Source organism: Talpa europaea, assembly GCF_964194135.1.
Source record: "Talpa europaea genome assembly, chromosome: 3".
NCBI classification, from domain to species: domain Eukaryota; kingdom Metazoa; phylum Chordata; class Mammalia; order Eulipotyphla; family Talpidae; genus Talpa; species Talpa europaea.
Genome location: NC_140069.1, coordinates 147914741 through 147938855, shown reverse-complemented (window position 1 = coordinate 147938855; position 24115 = coordinate 147914741). Strand labels below are relative to the sequence as shown.

The 24115-nt window shown below is 62.9% G+C and overlaps 2 protein-coding genes across 2 annotated transcripts; both read right to left on the bottom strand.

Annotated features, from left to right (window-relative positions):
• Positions 1–12071: 12071 nt before the first annotated feature.
• LOC311168710 (uncharacterized protein) lies at positions 12072–12782 on the bottom strand (the record flags this gene model as incomplete). The annotated part of the gene is made up of 1 exon (XM_084230389.1): positions 12072–12782. One exon carries the CDS (start codon positions 12780–12782, stop codon positions 12174–12176), a length of 609 nt encoding a protein of 202 aa, XP_084086515.1. The 3' UTR covers positions 12072–12173.
• An 8130-nt stretch (positions 12783–20912) lies between these two features.
• On the bottom strand, positions 20913–23094 carry ZNF775 (zinc finger protein 775; the record flags this gene model as incomplete). Its single annotated transcript, XM_084230867.1, has 1 exon — positions 20913–23094. One exon carries the CDS (start codon positions 23092–23094, stop codon positions 21538–21540), a length of 1557 nt encoding a protein of 518 aa, XP_084086993.1. The 3' UTR covers positions 20913–21537.
• Positions 23095–24115: the final 1021 nt, after the last annotated feature.

The following is a 24115-nucleotide window of genomic DNA, read 5'->3' as shown; positions in this document are numbered from 1 at the left end:
CCCCTAAATAGAGGAGACGGTGAACAGAGTTAAGAAAAAACTCATCTTCCAGAAAATTGAGAAAACAAATGTTCCAAGAACATTTTATGAGGCCAACATCACTCTGATACCAAACACAGAAAACCCCTTCAACTACACACCAGCCTCCCCAGTGAACACAGAGGTAAAAACCCTCAATAAAATCTTGACAAGCCGAAGAAAGCATCACACAGACCACCCGCTCTGACCATGTGGGATTCACACCAGGACACGAGGTTGGCTCAGCATCTGAACATCAATGTAATTCACCACATCAACAAAGAGAAAGATACAAACCATAGGATCAGAACAATAGATGCAGAGACATCATTTGATAAGATTCAACATGCACTTATGATAATAAAAAAAAAAAAAAACATGGAAAACTGGAGGGAAATGTGACATATCTAAACATAACAAGAGCCATTTAGGACAGGCCACGCTAACCACTCTTAATGGTGAGAAGCTGGAAGCTTTTCCACTAAGATCTGGTGCAAGACACACATGGTGTTAAAAGTCCTAGCTAAAGCGATGAGGCAAGAGAGGGAGATTAAAGGAATCCAAACTGGGAAAAAGAAAGTAAAACTCTCATTATTTGTAACAATGTGATAATATACACACAAAGCCCTGAAGAGTCTACTGAAAAACTCATTGAAATAATGAGTGGCAGGGCCTCCCTGGTGGTGCAAAGGGTTAAGACACAGCCTATGAAGCTGTCTGCAGTCACTGCAGCACCAGTTCGATCCCCGGCCAGGGAGCTACCCACATGGCGCAGCAGACCTCTCCTGTCTCCCGCAGCTCCCCTCAGCAGGGGATTTTAGTAGATCATCCTGTTCTGTCCCCACTCTGTCTCTGGTGAATTCTCTCACCCCACACACACACACACACCCCTCTGGCCTGTACCACAGTTCTTGCATGCATAAATAAATGAATCTTTAAAAAAATAAAGAAATAAGTGACGGGTTACAAAATCAGTACAGAAAAATAATTGCCTTTCTCTATGCAGACACTGAGCTAGCAGAGGGGGGGATTAAGAAAATGATCCCATTTACAATCACACCAAAATAAAAAAAAAAAAATTTAAAAACCTCGGAGTAAACCTAACAAAGAAAGTGATGGGCCGCTGCAAAGAAAACTTATAAAACAGCGTTGAAAGACATAGAAGAAGACACAAAGAAATGGAGACGTGGGAAGCCAGTCCCTGCTCATGAACTGAAGAATCGACATCGTCAAAACGGCCAACCTAAATCTGCAGATTCAACCCCAGCCCGATAAAAAGTCCAGTGGCTTCTCCAGAGAAACACACAGACTCACGAAATGTGACGGCAGAACTGAGGCCCCCAGAGTGGGCAGTGGGATGGGGAGCAAAGTGGGGAGGGGCCCAGAGGACCATGGTAAGGCCTAGCCTGCAGAAGGTGACCTTCGGACCCCCCACAAGCCTCTCGGGGGGACCCTCAGCTGATCCTTGCTGAGATGCAGAGAACACAATTAGCTTCCTCCGGTACCTGAAGTTAAGAGACGAGGCCACACGTGTTACCACCACTAACGCACAAGCGTGGGCCTGGGGGGTAAGGAGCCTCACTGGGTCGTGGGGGGTGCTCATCTCCTCCCCACTGCTGAGACGTGAATGCGGCCTCAGCGCAGCTGCAGGTTGTCAAGTCAGCCTCCGATTTTAAAACGGAATTTAAGCGCCAGGTGAAGCACCCAGGGCCCCTGGCCAGGCCCTGCACGTTATCTAGTAACACGCGGCCCCAGACGCCTGATGAGTTATAAGGTCGGGACCGTGCAAGTGGCAGCGCCGGGTGGGGACAAGGCATGAGCCTCAGGGCAGACAAAGCTGGACCCAGCCCAGGAGGGAGGCAGGATGGTGACCCCCCAGCCCCTCCCACCTCCTGACCATCTGAGCAGGTGGGTCCAGCGCCAGTTGCCCTTTTCTCGCCACCGCCTGCCTCTAGATCCCATCGGTCCCTCTGGGTCCCCCTCGGGAGCTTCCCCCACCCCTGCTTTCTGCTCTGGGGCCTGTCGGGGAGGGTCTCTGCTGCCATCTGCTGGCCCTCAGAGCGCCTTCAGGTAGTCCCCACAGAGCCGCTCCCAGGGACAGTTGCATTTAAGGGGGTATCTCCCCCACCCCACCCCTCCACCCCCACACAAATCATAAATAAATAAATAAACCCCTATAGAGCAACATGTCTTGTGAATATGGACGCATAAATCCTCAACAAAATATGAGCACACCAGATCCATCTACACCGTGAAAAAGCGGGATTCATCCCAGGAATGAATACAAGGTTGATTTAACACCTTAAAATTTTTAATGCAGGGCCTCGCTGGTGGCACGGTTGAGCGAAGGGCTGTGAAGCTGTCTGCAGCCTCTGCGGCTCAGGTTTGAGCCCCGCCGGCCAGGGAGCTACCCACATGGCCCAGCAGACCTCTCCTGTCTCCCCGCTGCTCCCCTCAGCAGTGGATTTTAGTAAATCTGCCTGTTCTGCTCCCCGCTCTGTCTCTGTTGAATCCTCTCACCCTCCCGCATGTCTGGCCTGTACCCTGGTTCTTGTATAAATAATCTTTTTTTGAAAATTTAATACAATACATACATCAATAGAATAAATACCGAAATGCACCCCGTCCTCTCTCTCGACAGGGAGCAAGACTTTGACCAATCCTGGGCTCTCTCCTAACACCCCAGAAACTGGGTAAAAGGGGCTGGCCTTGGCCTGAAAACAAACTTCTACCAAAAAACTGCCAACTGGATCTCGGGGGCTCTGACCCCCAGAATGGGGGCCCCTTTCACTGTGGAGGTGGTTGAGGGCCGCCCCCTGCAGTCTCCCCAGATGTCTCCTCCTAGGGTCCCCCAGAAAGTCTCTTTCCATTCCCCGGGCACACTCTCCCCGGCCTCCGCACAGTCCGGCTCACGGAGGCCATGGCCGGGCGCGAGGGCTGAGCCCGCTGTCCCCGAGCCCCGGGGGGGGGGGGGGGGGGGGGTGAGATGTCATCGTCCCGGGGGCGCAGGAGGCCGGAGCGGGCGGGGCGCAGAGCTGCGCGGAGCCCGGTCGAGGATGTTGCCCGAGACGGGGGGAAGCCCGGCGGGTCACGGCGTCTCCCCGCGCGTGGCCGCGCGGACCTGAGGCCTCGGCGACGACTCCGGTGCCGAAGCTCTTCTCGCGCTGCGTGTTTCTGTTCTCCAAGTGTGACTCGTCGCCCCAAGCTCCAGGAGCCCTGCGCGGGGGTGTGGGGGCGCGGGGGGGGGGGCCATCAGTCCGCACACGCCCGCGGGGGGCGGGGGGCACAGCGGACCCGCCCGGTCTCCCCCAGGCGCGCGTTCCTGGGGGGGGGGGGGCTGTGGCGCCGCCTGGCGGGGGTTCCGGGCGCGGCGCCAGGAGCGGGGGCGGGGCGCACTCCCCCCTCCCCCGCCCCAGGCCCCAACCCCGCGGGGATCCGGTGGTGCCCACACCACCGCGGGCCGATCCACCAGCGAAGCCCGGGCCCGGTCGGCCGGGAGGGCTCGGCCACGCCTGACCCGAGCCTGGGGTGTTTTCCAGACCTTCGCCCGCAAATGCCCGCCTGAGCGAGGCGCGCCGTGGGTGCGGGCGCCCCACCGCGCTCTTTCCCAGGCTCACCTCGCGCCTCGGTGCGCGCTGCAGCCGAACTCCGCCGCCCCCCACCACAGAGCCCCCCCAGCCCTGCCCCACGTCCCAAGGCGGCGCTCTCCGCTGACCCCAGCCTCCCGCTGCGCCTCCACACCCCACCCTGCTGCTGTGTGCACCCCTCCGACCTCCCCTACGGGGTCCCCAGAACCGCCGCTGTGAGTGCGTTTAGAGGCCATGGCCTCCCAGGGACGCCGGGGAGCTGGACCCGCTCGCTGTGCTCAGCGCCGCTGCGGCCTCGGGCCTCTCCCCGCCTGCATCCGATGCCTCAGCTTCTCCCTCTCAGCCCCGGTGACCTGCCCGAGCCTGGTGACCTGCCCGCGCCCGCCCCCGCTGCCCTTCCAGGGCACGCCTGGCTCCTCTGACTCCCTGCGTCTGGCCGGGCCTGGCTCCACACCTGGCCCTGGCCAGGCCAAGAGTCTTGCCCCGGCGCCCCTCCTTTGGGCGTCCAGGCCAGCCCTGAGCCCAGTCCCGCGCCCCCAACCCCATACCTTCTCCCCCACACCAGGCCTGCGCAGGGCTTCATTCTAGGCCATGAACCCCAAGCTCTCCTCCTGCCCCCACACCCCCGAAAAAAAACATCCTGCAAGTTGCTTTCAAAAGAGACACGCGACTCTAGGAGAGGCGGGAGACTCACCACAGAGCAGGGTCTCTAGCCCAGTGGGACCCCGGCCACATCCCTGCGTCCGGCGGCTCAGTGCCCACCGCAGCCCGTGGGCTTCCTGCGTCTCCACTGATGCCCCGCCAGGAGGATGGCCCAGGCCTGGGCAGAGCAGGCATCTCACAAGGAGGCCACTGGGACTCTCTGCATGGGGAGACTCCCTAGAAGGGCACCAACAAGTGGGTTCGTGATCAGGCTCACCCCGAGGGAAACGTCTCCAGTCTGTTCCCGGAGAGTGAAGACCCGCCCGGGAACCTCAGGATTTTCCTAAATTTAGGCAAATACAGAAATTACTTTCAAAAATTCCTGAGGACAATCACGTAGCCTGAATTGAGAGGATTCTGTTACAGTCGTGCATCAACGTCTTGGTGTGGGCGTGGGGGTGCCCCAACTCAATACATGGGGTCCACGCTGACCGTTGTCCTCAGGACGCTGTGGCTGCAAGTGAAGCGACTTACAGGGACACGAGTCAAGTCACGTTGCAGCGAGCACCAGCGGGGGCCGCTCTTTCCTCCGCTGCTGCAGCAGAACCACGTGGACCAGAACGGTTATTCGGGGATGTGGCACTCAGGGATCTTGCATTCCACGCAGGGACGCCACCCACCCGAAGGGTCGGGGAGAATGTGGTCACTCCCAAGAGCTGAGGTCGGGGCCTCCCGGGTGGCCTGGGGGGTGAGTCTCAGCGCTATCACCATGATGGCCTGAGCTCCCTCCCCGGCCAGGGAGCTACCCACAGGGCACAGCAGACCCCTCCTGGCTCCCTGCTGCGCCCCTTGGAGATGAAGGGCAGATGTAGAGGAGAGTGAGCTCCAGGGGAACATGTGTTTCATTGCTGGGGTTTTGCCTAATTCATGGACACTGTCTCCATGTTTCCTTATTTTCCTCTCGAAACCCAGAGAAGAAACACAGTGTATTTCAGCAGATCTGCCTGTTCTGCTCCCCCTCTGTCTCTGGTGCATCCTCTCAGCCCCCCACCTCTGGCCTGCGCCCCAATACTTGTATGCACAAATCTTTTTTTTTTTTCTAAGAAAACCGGATAGTGCTGCGCACAATCACATATTCCAAAAGTGCTCGAAGTTCCCTTAAAACGTGTACATTTGGGGCCTCCCCAGTGGCGCAGCGGTTGAGTGCTGGGTTGCGAAGCTGTTCATTCGACAAACGCTCACTGACCCTCCCAGGCCCCGACCCGCCTGGGCGCGGAGGGGCCGCAGCCCTCCCAGCCCCGTGCCCGGCAGCAGTTCCGCGGGGGCGCGCTAGAGGGCGCCGCGCCCCCGCCGGAGAGTCCGCGCTCGGCTGCAGGTGTGCAGCAGCCGGGCTGCAGGTGTGCGGGAGCCGGCGGCAGAAGGGGGCCGTTGAGGCCCTTTCCGCTGAGCCGCACGGCCCCGAATGAAGAGTCTACACAACTCGCATCTTAAAAGCAAAAAAGTTCCCTTGTTTGGATGCAAAAGCAAAGAAAGAGATATCACTGCGCTGCCATTCGACACCCGAGGCGGAACGCTAGGCCTTGCGGGTTTGTGCAGTTATGAAAACGTCCAGGACCGCTCTCATTCCAGAATGCCAACTACAAACATTTGAAATCAATAAACCTCTAGTCAAATGTCTAGAAAGAGCAACCGATCCACTGTGCTTTTAATGCAGTCTCAGAAATGGTTGACTACATTTCAAAGAATTAAGCTTTCCTATATTATAAATGTCCCAATAGTGACCCAAACAACCGAGCCAGGTCATACAACTAACACACACTTAGCCAAGGGTGCCAGGTCTGTGCTGTGGACGGACAGAGTCCCCACTTCTGGGGCCCCCATTTAAAGAGGGGCGATCCTGGGCCTTGCCGGTGGCACAGCAGTTGAGCGCTGGGTTGCAAAGCTGCCCGCAGCTTCTGCAGCGCCGGTTTGATCCCCGGCTGCCAGTGAGGGTCCCACATGGCGCACAGACCTCTCCTGCTCTGCCCACTGCTCCCCTCAGCTGTGTGTTTTGTCTGTTCCCCACTGTTCCCCAGCTGCCTGTTCTGTTCCCCACTCTGGCTCTGGTGAATCCTCTCACCCTCCCGCACTTCTGACTGTACCCAGTGCTTGTATAAATAAATAAATAAATCTTTTTTTTAAAAAATAAATAAAAAGTAAAAAAAAAATGAACCTTTAAAAAATAAATAAATAAAGAGGGGAGATCCTGAACAAGCCCCAAATGACTAAACGAGGGTAAGTTCGTGACAAATGCTAAAGAGGAAGCAAAAGAATAGATGGGGAGTTGGCAGAGAGGGTTTCAGACAAGCCCTCCCTGAGAAGGCATCTAAGCTGATACCTCAAGAAAGCACCCAGGGAAGATTTAGGAGCAGAATATTCCAGGACAAGGGCCAGAGAGTGTTTAAAGAGTCAAGAAGAGCAGGTGCGGAAGGGGATGCACACTTGGCAGGGAAGTTGGTCTGGGGTTTTGTTCTGTCTTGTTTGCCTATTTGGGGTCACAAATAAATTGAATTGTAACAAATATTTTTTCTGCATCTATTAAGAAAATCAAGTGTTCTGCTTCCATTAACCTGCTGAAGTGGTATATTTTTTTAACAGATTTTTCTGATGTTGAGTTATCCTTATGCTTATTCAAGAAAACCTTTTTGGTTGTGACATTTTCAAATGTATTTCTAGATCTAATTTGCTAATATTTTATTTTGGATTTCTGCAATTATATTCATAAGTGAGACTGGCCTAAAATTTCCCTTCATTGTGCTGTCCTTATCTGTTTCATTTGGAGGTTTTACTGGACTCACTAATGAATTTTGGGAGGCCCCTCCCATTCTCTGTAACTAATTGTTGGATGAGGATCTCTCTGCATCTAAGGGGACAAGCCCCTCTGAGCCTCCCATTCCCGAGTTTGGGGAAATGAGGGTTCTATTTGACTATTGATTCAATTCAGATCATTTAAGTCTTGTTTAATTTTTTTTTCTAAAAAATTATCTATTCCATAACCTGTCATTGCAGATCAAGCAAAAACTGAGAACTTAAATCTTAAGAAACAGCAGACAAGAGGCCGTGAGGCACACAGCACTACCTTCCAAATATGAGATGGCACAGGAAAGGCCTGGGAGAAGCCCTGGAGCACGGCTGGACAAACAAGAACCCCCAGGCCCGTCAGTTTCCCTCCCTGCTGAGAGCACAAGGCTAGGATGACCTCACGAGTGTGCTCCCGGACTGGTTCTTTGGGCCTCGGTCACCCCAGCCACTGTCTCTGGACCAGATGTGCACCTGCACACAGGGACACCATCAAAGGCACATGGGCAGTGCCAGGAGAATGGACTCTGCCCCGGGGGGCCCTCAAGCCACACACAGTGAGAGCACACCACACACCTGTGTGCAAGACAAAGAGCAGGTGGCTAGATACAGGGGGTGGGAGGGGGGGTGACAGAAAGGAGGACAAGCTCGCCAGAGGCCGCAGACGTGAGCGAAGGCACCGGAACAGGCTGCTTCTCATGTTCCCTTCAAGGCTGAGCCTCCCCTAACCCCAGAACTATACGGCCCTCTCTGTCTCTGGGAGCCCCACACCTCATGCCCATAACTCCTGGGGGTGCTGACATGGACTGGAAGCTGCTTGTCCCCTCTGTCCTTCAGCCAGTGTCTCTACCACCTCTGGGACCCCGTGGGCACCATCACATTCCCCCACCCATCTCCAGCATCCTCTCACCCCACATGTGGGTGCAGTTCCTCAGCTCTGGGCAAGAAAGGCGCACTTGAGCCCGCCAGCTGTGAGTCCAGTCTCGGGGACACTGCCTGTCACCCAGCTGGTTTCCACATGCCGGGGGATGGATGCCCAGCTCTGCACCAAGGAGCGAATTCTGGCCCTCCCCACACCCCAGGCCGGTCCCCAGGTGCTGCCAGAAACAGCCGCACGGAGAGGATCCTTATGGAGATGGTCAGCGGCGAGGGAGGCCGCAGGCGGCAGAGCCCTGTGTTTGAAACGCTTCCTAGTCCCGGGGCGTCCAAGCGTAGCGGTGGCGTTGGCTTCACGTGGGTTGAGCTAAAAGGGTCTGACGACCTTGCAGAGACAGGAAGCGCCGAGGCAAGGTGACTTTCTGTCTGGGCCGCGAGAAACTGCAGTTCTCTTGCCTGAAGGGGGAAAAATGCAGTTCCAGTTCTGGGAGCAGAAGGGAGGAGGCTGAGTCCTGGGGACACGGGAGAAGGGCTGCCTCTTGGGGACACGCTGCATGTGGGGGCCGCTCCATCTCACCTCAGCTGTCCTGAGCGGCCTCCACAGCCCCGGCAGCTGCAGCGTTGCGCACCTGGGAGCTCCAGGACTAGTCTGCACCCCGGGCTCAAGAGAGAAAGGAGCTTGGCCAAAGCCACCTGGGCAGACAGGACCCCACCTTGACCCTGTGCCTTGTGTCCAGTGGAGGGAGGCCTCAGGGCAGCAAGTGAGGGGCTGCACGCCAGCACTAGGGCACCCTGGCCCCTCACCAGGGAGGTGGCCGCCTCTGACCCCCCACCTCCGGCGAACAAGCACCTCACAGATAGAGGCCCTGGTTGGGGTCTCTGTATGTGCACGAGGGTCGGGGGAAGCGTGCTCTGGGAGAGGACTCTGGAGGAGGGGGAGGGCCAGGCTGGGGGAAGGATCAGGGACCTGGTCTCAGCCGGAGCCTACATCCTTCCAGGAGGAGAAGCTGACGGCCACCATCTTGCTCCCAGCGGGGCCCAAACGACCACGCCTCAGCCAGCCGCTGTGCCGCAGGCATCAGGACCCCACAGACGCCTCGATGGCCACAGGGGTCCCGCTGGTCCCACAGACCCAGGTAGGGGGGCCTGAGGCCTCCCCAAGGGAGACAGCACCCACTGGTGAGCTCACCTGCCCACCCCCTTCGCCAGCCACCAGCACCCGCCGATGTCCAGCACCGGACCCCAGTCAGCAGACAGATCCTCCCTGCGGTCTGGAGCCCAGCTAGACCCTGTGGGCTCCAGAAGGAACGGCACAGCCCCACAGCCCCTTGCCGTCGGGGAGCTCCGCCACTAGCTGGAGACCACACATGCACACACACACATGCACACACGCACACACACACAAGAAGTGGAGTATAAGACACACATGACACCCGAGCATGCAAGGGGGTTAACACAGGAGTAGGGTCGTAGCCTGGGGGCCGGGGCTCTGGGGCGAGGAGGGCGGGGCACAGGCCAGAGCCTAACTGGAGGACCGGCCGGTTCGAGGAGGGAGGAGGCCAAGAGGGGGCGGGGCCGTCCCTGTGGGCGGGCAGGGCCAGGTGAGTGGAATTTGACATCTCAGGGGACGAGTGGGTCCCAGGTTATGCATCAAACTGTGTCATAGACAAGACAGCAAGACTCCAGGGCAGGGGCCCCCAGGGGCCTCCCCGCCACCCCGACCTGCCCCCCCTCCGCTCCAGCCTGGGGCAGCCCCCGCAAACCATGCCCCACAGAAGTGACATGCTGAGGCTGCTGCACATAACCAGCAGGGGGGCTGGCTGGCATCAAGGCCCTCCCAGCCCTGGTGGGTCACCCCTCTGCAACAGGCAGTTCATTCTGGGCGCACTTCCGGCCCAGGCTGAGCAGCGGGGCCAGCAAGACCTGGGTCCTCACCCACCCCAGCGGGCCTGGTGCCCTTAGTGCTTTGGGAGTGCGGGGAACATGCAGAAGCCTCTCTGTCCCTCCCATCCCAGGCTCTGCTTGGTCCCCCAGCTCTCCGGGGCTCCTGCCGAGGGAGGCTCCACCGGACACCAGCGCCACGGCCCAGCAGACTCAGCCCAGACTCCCCTCTCCCGGGCTGCACAAGCTCCCACCTCCCCACCTGCGAGGGGAAGCCAGAGCCCAAGGCCGCACGGAGCAAGCTGGGGGGGCAGCCCCATGGGGCGGCAGGCGAGCCCAGCCCGAGGCCAGCAGCAGCCCAGGCCTGAGGCTGCAGGAGCCGGGTGCCCGGTTTCTCAGGTCTGGGAGAAGAGAGCGACGGCGGGAGCCGCCTGGGAATTCTTTATTCCTGAACAAGGGAAGGGGGTGGGCAGTGGGGGGAGAGAAGCCACGTGTGCGCCACCCCAGGCTCCGCAGGCGGGGTGGAGAGGGGCCGTCGGGCCGGGGCCCCCAGCCTGAGTCCAGGAGCTCCTGGACGCGGGGAGATCCTTGAGTCCACGTGAGTACGCGCATCTTCCCGGGAGAAGAGCCACGACCTCGATCAGATTTTCCAAGGGCTTTACACCCCCCCCCCACCCAGTGTCAGGAACCGTGGTTCTCCCGCGCGTGGCTCCCAGCTGGGGACGTCCGGCCGCCAGGGCCAGGGCTGCTTGGCCCACACTGTGCTCTCCAGGCCACTCGCTTCCCGTCTCGGGTGCTCCAGGCTGCAGCAGAGAAGCCGCGCTCTGCCCAGGCACAGTCCCGGCGGCCCCCGCCCCTGCGGCCACAGAGGGTGGGGGCCAGGTCAGGCGCGGGGCCTTGGCCATCCAGATCTTCTACCGGGGCACTCGAACAGCCTCCAGTCCTGGGTCCGCGCAGTCCCCTCTGTCACAGCAGCCCACCTCCTGAGGCGGGTGGTCTTAGTCCTTCCGAGGGGACTTGTCCTCATGCTCGGGAGCAGTGCCCATGAGCGCCGGGGGGCCCACTCTGCATCCGGATGTGCCCTGCTCCCCCTGGGCCCTGAGGTCCTGCCCACTCTGCATCTGTTCACAGAAACAAAGACCAGAGTCAAGGGTGGGGAGGCGACAGGCCAAACCAGCCATCCCCAGCCACCCCCTGGGGCCAGGAGGGTCGTCCCTGGGCCCCTGCCAGCAGGGCCTTGAGTCAGCGCCCACTAGTGGTGCAGAGGCGCCGAGGCAAGGTCTGGTCCCCCTTTCTTGCTGTGCACCCGGGTGGCTTCATGTTCTCTTGCTCAGAGGACCCCGAGACCTCAAGCGCCTGCTCCCCCCTCTCCCCGCGGTCCCCCTCTCTCCGCGGTCCACACGCGGCCTCTGGGTCTCCCTGAGCTGCCCTGAGGCCAAGAGCTCTCTCACCAGGGCCTCAGCGCCCTCTCTTGACCACGGGGCCCTCACGGACACATCGGGGTCTCTGTTCCACACCCTTGCTCACCTCGGGACACCATTCAACCATCAAGCTGCTCGGGGAATACTGGTCTCTCTCTCTTGCGCGCGCACACACACTCACCAGCCCCCCACACCTGTGTGGACACCACCTTGGTCACACCTCCTGCACAGCTCATGGCCTCCTCCCAGAGCCCAGCCCAGGCCTGGCCCAGGGTAGGGGGTCAATCACAGTTTCTGCACCAGTGGCATCACCCCCTCTTATCTGGCCGAGGCGATTACACCCCTCACACATCTCCTGGATCCTCATCTTGATGCACCACTCACAGAGAAGCAAACTGAGTCATGGACAGAAATACTCCAGTGAGTGAGTGAGTCATGAACTGGAATCATCCTCAAGGACATCAGCGAGACCCAGCTGGAGCCCAGGCCTTGGGGGTGCAGGTGGGCCTGGGGTCGTGGAGAGTGGTCCCGTCCAGGGCACTTTCAACAATGACATTGCAGGAATGCAGCTCGAGTAAGAACCCACAGGTGCCCAGGATGTCCCCCTGTGCCCACCTCCTCTCCGAGCCTGGGTGGGGCTCAGGCCAGCCTAGGGTCTCACCTGCTCCAGGCCTGAGGAGCCCCAGGAGAACCAAGGCGCGGGCCCAAAGCAGCTGTGCGCAGCCGGCCGGAGGCTCCTGGGGTGAAAACGGAAGGAGGCAGCCCAAGCCAGGCAGCGGCCCGCTCCTTAAAGCCCCCAAGCCAGCCCTCGCGGTCTCCAGGGCCGCCATCCCGAGAGGGGGCCGCCGCCCGGGGGCCAGGGGCACGGCTCCGGGGCAGGAGGCCGCCCGCGGCGGCAGGTCCGGCGCCCTCATAGCACGCGGCCTAGATGGGCCGCCGGGGCCTCGGGCCCGTGGCCGTGGCTGCGCTGGTGCGTCTTGAGCGAGCCCTCGCGCGTGAAGCTCTTGCCGCAGCGGGCGCAGAAGTAGGGGCGCCGCTCCCCGAAGACGCCGGGGCGCCGCGGGTGGGGCGCGGGCATGCGCGCGTGCGTGCGCTGGTGGTTCAGGAGGAAGCGCGGCTCGCGAAAGCAGCGGCCGCACTGCGCGCACTGGTGCGGCTTCTCCCCGCTGTGGATGCGCTGGTGCGTGAGCAGGTTCTGCTTGAGGCTGAAGCAGCGGCCGCACTCGGGGCAGGGGAAGGGCCGCTCGCCCGTGTGGGTGCGCTGGTGCACCTCCAGGTTGTGCTTCACGCTGAAGGCCTTGCCGCACTCCGGGCACACGAAGGCGGCCGCGCGGCTGGCCCCGGCGTGCGCCTTCTGGTGCCGCACCAGGCTGGGCTGCTGCGAGAAGGTCTGGCCGCACAGCGGGCAGCGGTGGGGCTGCTCCTCGGGGTGGTGGATGACCAGGCCTCGCTCGTCCCCCAGGCCCTCCTCTCCGTCCCCCGCGGGGGACCCGCCCCCGGAGGAGGCCAGCTCAGTCATGGGCACGTCCAGCTGCAGGCACCAGCCCCTGGGAAGGTAGAGAAGGGGGGTAGAAGCAGAGAAGGGGGTCAGGTGGGCAGGAGGATGGCCTGGCAGCCCAGCCCCAGGCAGGGATCCTCAGACCCCAGCTCAGGCCCCTCTGCTGTTTTGTGCAAGCCAAGGCCCCCCTCCCAGAATGCCCTGTTCTCTCCTCTGCCCCTCAATCTCCTCCTGCCCCTACCCCCCCCCAGTCCCCTCCTACTCGCAGGTCCTCCTCCTGGAAGCCTTCCCTGAACCCCCAGCCCAGCCTGAGCCCCCTCCCCCCACCCTAGGCCCTCCTCACCCACCCCACTGCTGCGGGCGCTCTGCTGCCTGTCTCCCCCACCCTGCGAGCGCGTGAGGCCGGAGCTGCTGCTTTATCCCGGCACCAGGTCACGTGCTGCCACCGAGGCGCTGAAGAGCGAATGAGAGCAGGTGGGAGACGTTCAAGGGCCGGTATCCTAACTTACGCTGCACCTGGAAATGTCTTATCTCCCCAGTCAGATGCCCAAGAAGGGGGGCTAGGGACGTGCATCCCCAATCTGGAGGGAAGGGTGGAGTCACCAGTGGTTTATAGATATTTGTTTCTTCTTAAAAGAAGAAAAAACAAAACCCTGTAAACTTGAAGGTAACCTCAGTTAAACATTAAAGACAGCAGCTCTTTGTTTATCAAAATGAGGCTATAAAAGGTTTGCCAGTCACTGAAGCAGAGTGTGAGCTCCCAGGGGCGGGTCTCAGCCGCATTTCCTTGGGGCCCCACAGCAAAGCCCACCCCAGGCTGAGCAACTCCCCCATGCTCAGCAAGCACCCCCCCCAAGCTGGTTCCCCCAAGGATCCTCTTCCCCGGGGCACCTGGTTCCTCTGAAATGGTTTCCACTGTTCTTAGGACAGCCCTGAGGAAGGCGCCAGGCTTATTGAGCCCCACTTTACAGATGAGGCTCAGTGAAGTCAACACACTTGCCCAAGGTCACACAGCAAGGTGAACAGGGCTAGGCCTTAGGCTTCCTGACTCACTGCTGCAAGCTCTTCTTAATGTACTAGCTGCTCAGCAAATAAACTCTCTACACACACACACACACACACACGCACCACACACCACACCCACCACCCCAAACACTCAGAGCCACCAGTTCCCAAAGGGTCACTGTCCACTGCCTGCTGCCACACTCCAGGCCTCTGGTGCCCTGCAGAGTCCTGAGCCTGCCCCAGAGCAGTGGAGTTCCCCATCCCCTGCAGCCCCCACCCCCATGGGGTAACAGCTGGCTGCTCCCCCAGAACCTCCACGCAGGCCACACCACACTTGGGGACCTCACTGCTACTGCAGCCTCAGTGGCGCTATCTGCAGAGTGGGGCCCCAAAGACACCCCCTTTGTCTCCTCTAAGGTGGCAACACACCCACCCTGGAGAAGGGGGCGAGTCCTGGCAGTAGACCCCACCTGCGAGTCTGCCCCTGACAGCTGCATTCACATCTGCAAGGACAGCACCCCAAAGTCCCCAGGCCCATCCCAGCCTGGCCTTGTCCCTGGGTAACCTCCCGCCTCTCCCCAGCTCTACCCTGACCGAGGCCCGTCCTGGACAGAGCCCGAGGCTACCACGGTCTCCCCCAAGTTCCTCCGACCTGCCCCGCACTCACAGCCCAGGCTGCACCCCGTTCCGCCGGACTCCAACTGTGGCTCTTTCCTCTACAGCCTACGCTGCCCAACGCAAATACGGTAACTCCTGCAGCAGCGACTCCGCGCCCCTCTTCCCCGCCCCCCTGAAGACGGCCTCGGGCGCTGCTGTTCTAACCAGAGAGCTGCATTCGTCAAAAAAGCCGACCCCACCCACCCGACCCCGGCGCACAGGCGTGCGGGCTCCCGGGCCCGGGCGCCCTGGAGAAATACGGTAAACCCCGCGGCGCCTCCCCACCCCGCCCCCACAAAAACACGCAGGCCTCCGCCCGGGTGCCGCGGCCCACCCCACCCCGCCGCCGGCCCGGCTCCCCTAGGAGGTGATGCCACCCCCCACCCCACCCCACCCCACCCCACCCCGCTCCCCTGGCGCCCCGGGATCCAAGCACCCGGATAAATACGTAATGAAGTCGCGGCGCTTCCCACCCGGAGAAAGGGGCTGCGCGGCTCCCGGCAAATACGGTAGCGCCCGCGGTGACCCGCGGGGCCCGGAGCGGCCGGGTAAATACGGTAGCCCCGGCGCGGCCCGGCCGGCCCGGCCCGGCCCGACTCACGTGGCGCCGCCCGCAGCCGCCGCAGCGCCGCCCGCAGCCGCGCACAGCAGCCCCGTGAGGCCGGGAGGTCTAACTCGCCGGGCCGGCGGGCGGGGAGGCCCCGGGGGGCTGCTGGGGAGACAGGGCGCCCTGCCCGGCGGTCACTCCCATCCCCCGGCCCGGCCCGCCCAGCCCTGCCCTTCTCGGGACGCCCCGAGACCCGGTGTGCAGTTACCGCGGATCCTCCTCTGAGCCAGGCCCCCCAAACGGTCCCCCCCCCACCCTCACCCGCCCTGAGCCTGGCAGGCAGGACCTGGGGGGCACAGGAGGTCCAAAGCCTTTCCTTACAAGAGAGAAGGGGGTGCTCGCAGGGGCCCCCGCTGGGGAGCCTTTCTCAGGGGGGGTTTCATGGGTGGGAGACCATCATGGAAGGGGCAGAACCCCAGCGCTGGCTGGGAGCCCACCCGCCAGCAATGTGAGAAGGGGGTGGGGAATGACACCCCTGAAATCTCCTCCTCCTGCGAATTGAGCCCATTATGGCCATGGCAAAGGTGTCTCATAAAAGAGCCCTGGGAACACCCCAGGGGAGCGGCGGCTTGGCCAGGCCTGGATTCCAGCCTCCGCTGTCCCCTGATAACACCCCTGCTTGTTGCGAAGCTCTTTCCCACCTATTATCTCGCGGATGCGCCGAGAGCTGCGCCGTCTGGCTATGCAGGCATCGCTGCCCCACTTTATAGATGGGAAAATAAAATAAAATGGAAACTGTGGCTCCCCCGACACCCCCCAAGTAGCTAGCCCATTTGGAAAGGCAGCCCCCCCAGCTCACTGGCCCCCATGCCACTTAGTACCTAGTGCCCCAAGAGGTTGGGCGTGATGGCTGTGCATAGTCCTAATCGTCCTGGCCTTGAGCCCGAGCCTCAGAATTCACACGTTACAGAAACTGAGGCCGGAGCAGGGTGATGGCTGAAGTGACGGCGCTGCAGGGACAGCAGCCAGCCTCGCCCTGGTCCCGCGTAGCACCCGCCTGGGGACGTGGGGGTCCCCAGGCCCCTTCCAGCAGATGGGATGTGGCTGTCGGGGTGGCACCATGCTACCCCTGATGGGGGCTCTGGGAGACACATGCCCCCAGCCTCTGACCCACGACCCCCTTAGGAGCGCTGCCTACCTCTAGGAGCCTGGGAGCTGGAAAATCCCAGATGGGTTCACCTGGCAGTCAGGCCACCCCTTACTCCGACGCCAGACCTGAAGGCAGGCGGGGCTGTTGCTTTGCAGCTGGCTCCGGGGTCCCTCCCTGCAGGTGTACCCAGGTCACTCTCAGCCTCTCTCAGACCCTCCAAGCCCTGCCACTCCTGGGGCACCTCACTGTGGGGCTTCCTAGATTAGACACCCCAAGGAGGCTGGTATTTCAAATATGGGGGGGGATCCTGGAAGGAAGAAAGAAATGTTTCCACCAGGACAGATGTGACCCAGGGTCAGGAGCAAAGCTTCCCGCTGCATTGATAGCAGCCCCCCAATCACTGGAAAAGCCACACACCCCCTCCTTCCATCGCCTGAGTGCTGTACAAGGAAAGGCCACACCTCCCCGCCAATCCGGGCAGAGGCTGTCACCTGCCGTGAGGGCTGCTGTCCTCTTGTGCAGGTTGCAGGAGAAGTGGAGATAGTTGGTCAATGACCAGGCTTTTCAAAGGCAGAACTGATAACATACCGGAGGGTGCCACCCGTGTTTTCAGCAGCACGTTCTAGACGAGCTGTGCCAACATAGAGAGGGACACGCTGGGGCGGGTGGGAGCAGATACGGCCCCTAGCTGGCCTCTGTTCCAGCAGAGGGCCCAGGACAGGCACGGTCCACTCTCTGCCCCCACCCGACTGCTGCTTCCCTCACACCTTCCCCCATCTTCAAACGCAGCGGCGCCTCTGCACACGGGCAGGCCAGTGGCCAGCTGGCGTTCACTCTCACAGCCCCGGTCACCCAGGAAACAGCTGGCTGGCCCACGGCACAGTGTGTGCAGGCATTTACACCCGCGAGCCCTGCTCAGGACCCTGCCCTGTCCCCTGTCCCCATGCACACCAGATGCGCATGCACCTGCTCCCCCAGGGCAACCCCAGAGCTGCTCTGGCAGACACCAGCCTGGCCATGCTCTTTGAGGGGCTGCACCCCTGGGCTCTGCCTCTCCTAAGGAGCTCCTTCCATCCCCCCTTGGACAGTGACACTGACATCCCTCCCCAAGCACTGGTGCTGACGTCACTCTGGGGTTTGGCAAGCCTTGGTTTTCACACCAGGGCTTGTGCGTCAGAGGGCAGGGCCTGCGCTCAGCAGCCCTGTAGCCCCAGCATCAGCCGTCAGTGCTGGGGAATGGATGGACGCAGTCTGCAGGCTCCAGCTGCCAGTGCCAGGCCGGCCAGTGGGCTGAGGCCATATAGGCCTGGGCTCTGCGGGCAAAGCTCTGCGGGCTGGACCCTACCCCTCTACCTGCCCCCGTACCCACCCCCCCAGCAGAGGCCCACCAGGAGAGGAGGCCCTGGTTGCGAGGCTCCTCGCTGATGTCCTTTCCTTGAAATTTGAACCAAGATGTGACCTGTGGCATCAATCCAGCCAAGCCCTGAAGCTCCCCCCCAGGCCCATGCACCCCTGGGGGTGGCTCCACTGCATTTCACCCATACAGACCCTCCACTAGCAGGGGGATTCCAACTCACTGTGGGCTCAGATAATTTGTGTTTTTTAGCAATAAAGTATTTTTAATTAAGATGTGTACGTGTTTGGGTGGTTTTTAGAAATGACGCCATTGCACCCTCCGTAGACCGCAGCGCCCCAGAGCCCAGAGTCCGTGACTCGCTCTCTCGGGTGGTTGCTTCCTCGCGCTGGTCTGACAAGCCGCAGTATCTCCGAGGTAGGCCTGTCACACCTTATGGGGCCTGAGTGCTGGGGGGTCCCTCTTCTCCCGAGGACCTTCAGGCCTGCACGTGTTGTGCCTGTAGCACTTCTTCAGCCGAGGCGGCCAGCGCGCTGTGGACCGCGGGCTGCGGGCTCCCTGCGCACGTCCCCCAGTCCCCAGCCAGAGGCGGCCCCCAGAACTGTCTGGCTCTATCCACTGTTCCCCCCAAAAGAAAAGCAAGCTCCTTCGAGGCTGGCAGGGCGGGCACGGAAGCGGAGCCTCCTCCCCACCGGGAGCTCGCTGCGGGGCTGCGCGGAGATGCGGTGACTTCAAAGTGAGTTAGTGCCACACCGTGTTTAAACCCCGCTCCCTCCGCACCTGCGCCATGTAAGTGCCCCAGAGGCCCGGGGCAGAGCGTTCTGCTGCCAGCACTGGGGCTCGCCCGTCCACATCCGAGGGCCTCGGAGGCACGTTCTCTTTCAACCCGAGGGCCGCCTGCCCTGGGCCTCCGCGCGCCCCCGCCCACACGGGAGGGCCCCAACACCCCGCGTGCCGAAAGGTCGAGGGTCTTGCTTTACCGAACGACTGCGAAGGAAGGAAAAGGTCTCTGGGCATCCCGCACCCGCCAGGAGCCGCTGCCCGCTGCTGCCCGCTGCTCTCCCCGGGGCCTGCCAGCAGCTGCGCTCCTCGGGCGGCGCCCACGGGCGGGCGGTGGGCTCCGAGTCTCCCAGGAGGGAGGCCGCCTTGCTGCTGACCGTGGCTCGTGTTGCTCACCCAAGACACCCACTTCCCCAGCACCCAGGCCGTTCCTCTCCCCTCTGTCTGCCCCAGCCGCAGGCGCTTCCGGGAGGCCGAGCTCCACGCCCGCCGTGGGCAGGGTCCGGGCCCACCGAGGCCTCGATTGACTTAGTCCTGGTCACTTTCTGCTCCCTCTGCAGCCCGTCACCTCAGCGTGCCCCGCAGCCTGTGGGGCCACAGGCCACCAGGCTGATCTGACGCCCGTCCCTCATTGGACGCGCTGTCCCGAAACCTCCCTGGCCCTGTACTATTCTTAGATGAAGGGGGCTGGAGAGGGACACGGACGGTGTCGGCCCACCCTTGGAGAGGCCCGTGGCTGTGGAGGCGGCTCAGGATAACAGGGAGTCGGGGGGGCTGCAAGCAGGATCTGCAACGTGCCTGGCGGACAAGTCCCAGCGCCTCACCCCTTTCCTTGGTGCCGGCCGCTTTCCTGGGCTCCTGGGGAGACTGGACGCAACGCTAGCACGAAAGCCCGCTTCAGGAGCAGAGTCTACACCACTCGGTGCTGCGCGTTGAAATGATTTCCTGTGGCGGTCCAGGAGCTCCCCAAGGTGGGGGGCCGTGAGTGCCACTGAGTGAATGCACATGTCCCCCCAAATGCATACACTGAAGCCCTGGCCCCCAGTGTGAGGGCATTTGGGGTGCGCCTTTGGGAGATGATGAAGTTTAGATGAGATCAGCCAGGCAGCGCCCCCATGCCACTGTCGCTTCCCCCCCCCAACCCTCCGCCCCGTGGACACAGGCAGGTGGCCCTCGGTCTCCAGGCCAGGCCCTCTCTGGGAGCCCAACCTGCCCGCACTTCGTGCTTGCTGGTGGCCTTCCAGCCTCCAGGCCATGAGAATAAGGTCCGCTGCTCAGGTCTTGGCTGGGGCACCCGCAAGGGCAGTGGTGAGACCTTGGCTTGTTGCCTGTGCCAGCACCCCCGAGGCCCCGCAGAGCTGACCAGAGTGGGTCCGCTCAGGGCCGTCCTGCCACCCCACCCCAGCCTGACCCAGGGGGCCCACACCTCAGTAATTCTCCGCTCTAATGTGCTCGCCCGTGCCCCCATGACCCAGTGTGAGAGGGACGGTTCCCCGGGGCCAGTGAGCAGGATCCTCGTGAATTTGAACATGATGAAAAGCTGCAAGTAGCTCTCATTAACCCCAAGTTCTACCAACTTGCTTGGTTGATGCAGCAAATATGAGCCATGGAAGACACCCAGGCCCTGCGGGCTGGTCAGCACCGCCCACACTGCCTGCGCTGCCCACAGGCATCCAACTCCACGTGGGCCTGGAGTTTCTGCAGATCCCTCCTCGCAGACAGTGGCTCTAACGCAGGAATGGCACTTGAGGGTGCCTTCCTGGAGGAGGGGGGCTGATGCAAGCAGCTTCAGAGATTGCTAGGTAGAGAAGTGGAGTAAACAAATGGCTCCCGAGCGTTCCCTCTGGGTGAAGGCAGGTTGGTGAGAGCTGGGTCCCTGGCCTCCCTGAGCAGGGCCGGCTGGGGAGGGGCTGTGGGACAGGGGCGGGACATTGCAGGAAAACAGGGAGCTTCGAGGGCTGGGGGTCAAAAAGGGGGCCCAGAAAAACCCTTCTGATTTGGCTTCCTGCTGGTCGGGAGAGCTAACCAGCAGCTGGGCACACCTCGCCAGCGTGAGATTTCACACACACGGCCTGTGAGCTAAGCGCTGGACTGGGAGCGGACAGCCCCGCTAAGCATCCCGGCCCTGAGTGCCCGAGTAAGCCCGTGGCCGCTGCGCCTCCAGGAGTCCTGCCAACCCAGAACCTGGGCAGGGCCGAGCAGGAGCCAGGAAGACCCTAGAGAAGGGAGCACTTCTCTGCATTCAGAGAACAATCCAGGGGCACCTGGGGGGAGGGGAGGCAGGTGGTGTGACATAATCACACCAGGGCCGCCCCTTTGCCTCCCGCCTCCCACTACCTTGACACCCCAACATCCACCTCTCTGCAATTCCCTCCCCTCCTGCAGGAAGACACCGTCCACCAGGGCCCCAGGTGACCCTGCTTTGAAGGGCATGAGGGGTGCCCTCCGGGGCCGAGGTGGGGGAATGGGCGGGAAGAGATCAGACTGTCCTGGAGCGCAAGGGCAGGTCCTGCACCCAGCAAGAACTGGGCACGGGGCTGCGATGCTCATACGCACAGGGCTCTCCCCACCTCCTGGGCAGGTGGAACCTCAGCGCGCAGAATTCGGGAAGCAGAGCCCACAAAAGACCAGGAGACCAAGGAGAGTCAAGCCTTCATTTTCTCCGCTGCCATGACCCACCAAGGAGCCACGGCAGCCACACTCCGCACGGGCATGGCACCGCCCCAAGGGGTCTCTCCTCCTGCTCCAGGGGCCACCCCAAGCTCCCACTCCTCAACTGGGACCACCCCGGGAGGCCCAGCCCCTGCCCTTCACACACAGAGGTCCTGGGGTGCCAGGACAGCACTCTGGGTAGCAGAGCACCACGGAATCATTCATTCCTTCCCAAACATGCCCGACAGGGCCACTGGGTACGTGCCCGCCGGACCCTCCCCGGCCCTGCTGCCCGCGCCAGCCTCGGTTTCAGTCTGTCCAGGCTCTCCCACGGGGCAGGCGGAGAGACGGGTCACACCCGCAGCCTCTCGGAGCCCCGACGTCCTCTCCAGGGCCTGAAGCCTGGGGTCCCACTTCTAAAGGCGGGGAGCAGACCCGGACCCATCCAGGCTCCAGACTGAAGGTCATCTGACCGCACCTCCTCTCTCAGCCCTCCACGGCCCTTTGGGAAACTTCTGGAAATCTGTTCTCGGGCCTTCAGAGCCTTGCAGAAGCCACCTTGGGATGGGCCCTCGCCCGCGGGCTCCACGCGCCAGCCGGCCTGGCTCCCGGGCCGCGCCCCGTCCGGGCGCTAGAGCGCGGGCTCCGGGGCGGCGGGGGCGGGCGCCAGGGGCCCGCGGTGCACGCGCTGGTGCTTGAGCAGGTGCTGCTTCTGGCTGAAGCCGCGGCCGCAGGCGGCGCACAGGTAGGGCCGCTCGCCCGTGTGGTTGCGCCGGTGCCGCGTGAGGTTGGGCTTCTGGCTGAAGCGGCGGCCGCAGTCGGGGCACGGATAGGGGCGCTCGCCCGTGTGGATGCGCTGGTGGATGGTGAGCGCCGACCACCAGGAGAAGCTCTTCCCGCACTCGTTGCAGATGAACTGGCGCGGCTCGCCGGGGGCGCCCAGGCCCGCCCGCGCCCGGCCCCACAGCCCGGCCCCGGGGCTGCGGGCCCGCGGGGGGCTGCGCGGCGGGGCCTGGCCGGGGGGCGCGGCGGCGGGCGGCTCGGGGGGCGCGGCGTGGGCGCGCTGGTGGGCGCGCAGGGCGGCGCGGCTCGGGCAGCTCTGGCCGCAGCTGGGGCAGGGCGCCGCCTGCGCGCCGGGCAGGTGCGTGCGCTGGTGCTTGAGCAGGTGCTGCTTCTGGCGGAAGCTGCGGCCGCAGTGCGCGCAGGGGTGCGGCCGCTCGCCCGTGTGGTTGCGCAGGTGCCGCGTGAGGTTGGGCTTCTGGCTGAAGCGGCGGCCGCACTCGGGGCACGCGTAGGGGCGCTCGCCCGTGTGGATGCGCTGGTGGATGTTGAGCGACGACCACCACGTGAAGCTCTTGCCGCACTCGTTGCAGATGAACTGGCGCGGCCCGCCCGGCCCCGCGGCGGCGGCGGGCGCGGCGGTCCGAGCCCCGGGCGGGCGCCACCACGCCTGGCCCGGCCCCAGCCAGGCCCACTCGGGGCGCCCCCGCGGCGCCCCCGCACGCAGGCGGCAGCCCCGGCGGCAGCCCCGGCGGGCGGCCGCGTCGCGGAGCAGCTCGGGCGGGCCGGCGCGGGCGCCCTGGCGGTCCCGGGCGTGCGCGCGCTGGTGGACGCGGAGGCCCAGCTGGTGGCGGAAGCAGCGCGCGCACTCGGGGCACGCGTGGGCGGCGGGGCGCGCGTGGGTCTTCTGGTGCTTGAGCAGGTGCTGCTTCTGGCTGAAGCGCCGCGCGCACTGCGGGCAGCAGAAGGGCCGCTCGCCCGTGTGGTGGCGCTGGTGGCGCGCCAGGTTGGGCTTCTGGCTGAAGCGCTTGCCGCACCTGCCGCACGGGTAGGGCTTCTCCCCGGTGTGCGTGCGCCGGTGGATCTTCAGCGACGACCACCAGCTGAACCGCTTCCCGCAGTCCGGGCACGCGAAGTGGCCCTCGCCCGCCGCCAGCGCGGCGCTCAGGGGGCCGGGGGCGGCCCCGGGGGCCCGGCCCGCCCGCGCCCCGTCCGGCTCGGCGGGTGGGGTCCGCCGGGGCGCCCCGCTCTCCTCCTGTCCCCCCAGGGGCCGCGGCCTGCCCACAGTCTGGCATGACAGGAGGCCCCGGGGCCGCTGGAAGATGTTTTCCTTATCTCTCTTGGAAGGCGCGGCCTGCGGCCCCAGCGCGGGCGGCAGCCACTCGGGCTTCTCCTGCTTGATCTTCATGGCCGGGCGGCGCCTGCCGGAGGCAAAGGGGAGAGGACGGGAGGGTCACTCGCTGCCCGGCAGGGGGGGGGCCGTCGGCCAGGAGGGCAGGGCACGCGGAGAAGAGGGGGGGCGCGGAGTGCAGACGGGAGGGCAGGGGGGGAGACAGGAGAGGCGGCCCTGCCCGCCCCGGCTGGCACCCACCGTCCCTCCGCCCAGGGGATGCGGGGATGATAAAGGACCCAGCGAAATCTTCCCACCCAGGGAGCAAACACAAGATGCCCAGCTTCAAAACACCCCGTCCTTTCCTGAGGGCGCCGGCGCGGGGCCCTTCCTACGCTGATGCCCCTCAGTCCCGCAGCGCTGGGCCCAGGGCCCCTCCACGCCCGGCCACACGGCCAGCACCTCGCCCCTGACCTCACTGGATTCCCACAAAGCCATGGCTGACGCCCTGACCGCCCGGCTCGTGGACAGGCCTGCGGGCTGCCTCTCATGGTGGCAGAAGCGTCCACCCGGGGCAGCGGCCAGGGACACTGCGCGCACAGCCCGCTCCACTCCGCTCGTGGGAGGCCCGAGGCCGGCAGGGCTGGCCGGCGGTGGGGGCAGCACAGTGGCCTGAGAGAGGACTGTGACCGCAGGGGCGGAGGGGCTTGCGGGTCCAGCAACACCCCCTTTCCTGCTCTGGGTGCAGGTCGCCCAGGTGCTGTCACTGTGTGAGGACGTGCGGCGCTTGCCCGCTATTATTCGTCTACAGTTGTATTGGTTCTACCTCAACGCAGTTTCCAGTCAATAAAAAGCCAGCGAGATGCATTGCCGCGGACCAGCACAGCAGTAGACGATGAGGCCACCTCAGGGTTGAGAGAAGCGTGCAGGGTGGTCAGGGCGTGGGCGAAAGAAATGACACACAGACACACTTCAAGAGTGAAAATCTGAGTGTCATTTTCTTTGAGTTTGTGACCAGTATATATATGTTTTCCAAAAGCACAGGGACAATGAATATCAATGAAATCAGCTTGCTCAAGGGCTCAGCCTATCACCATCA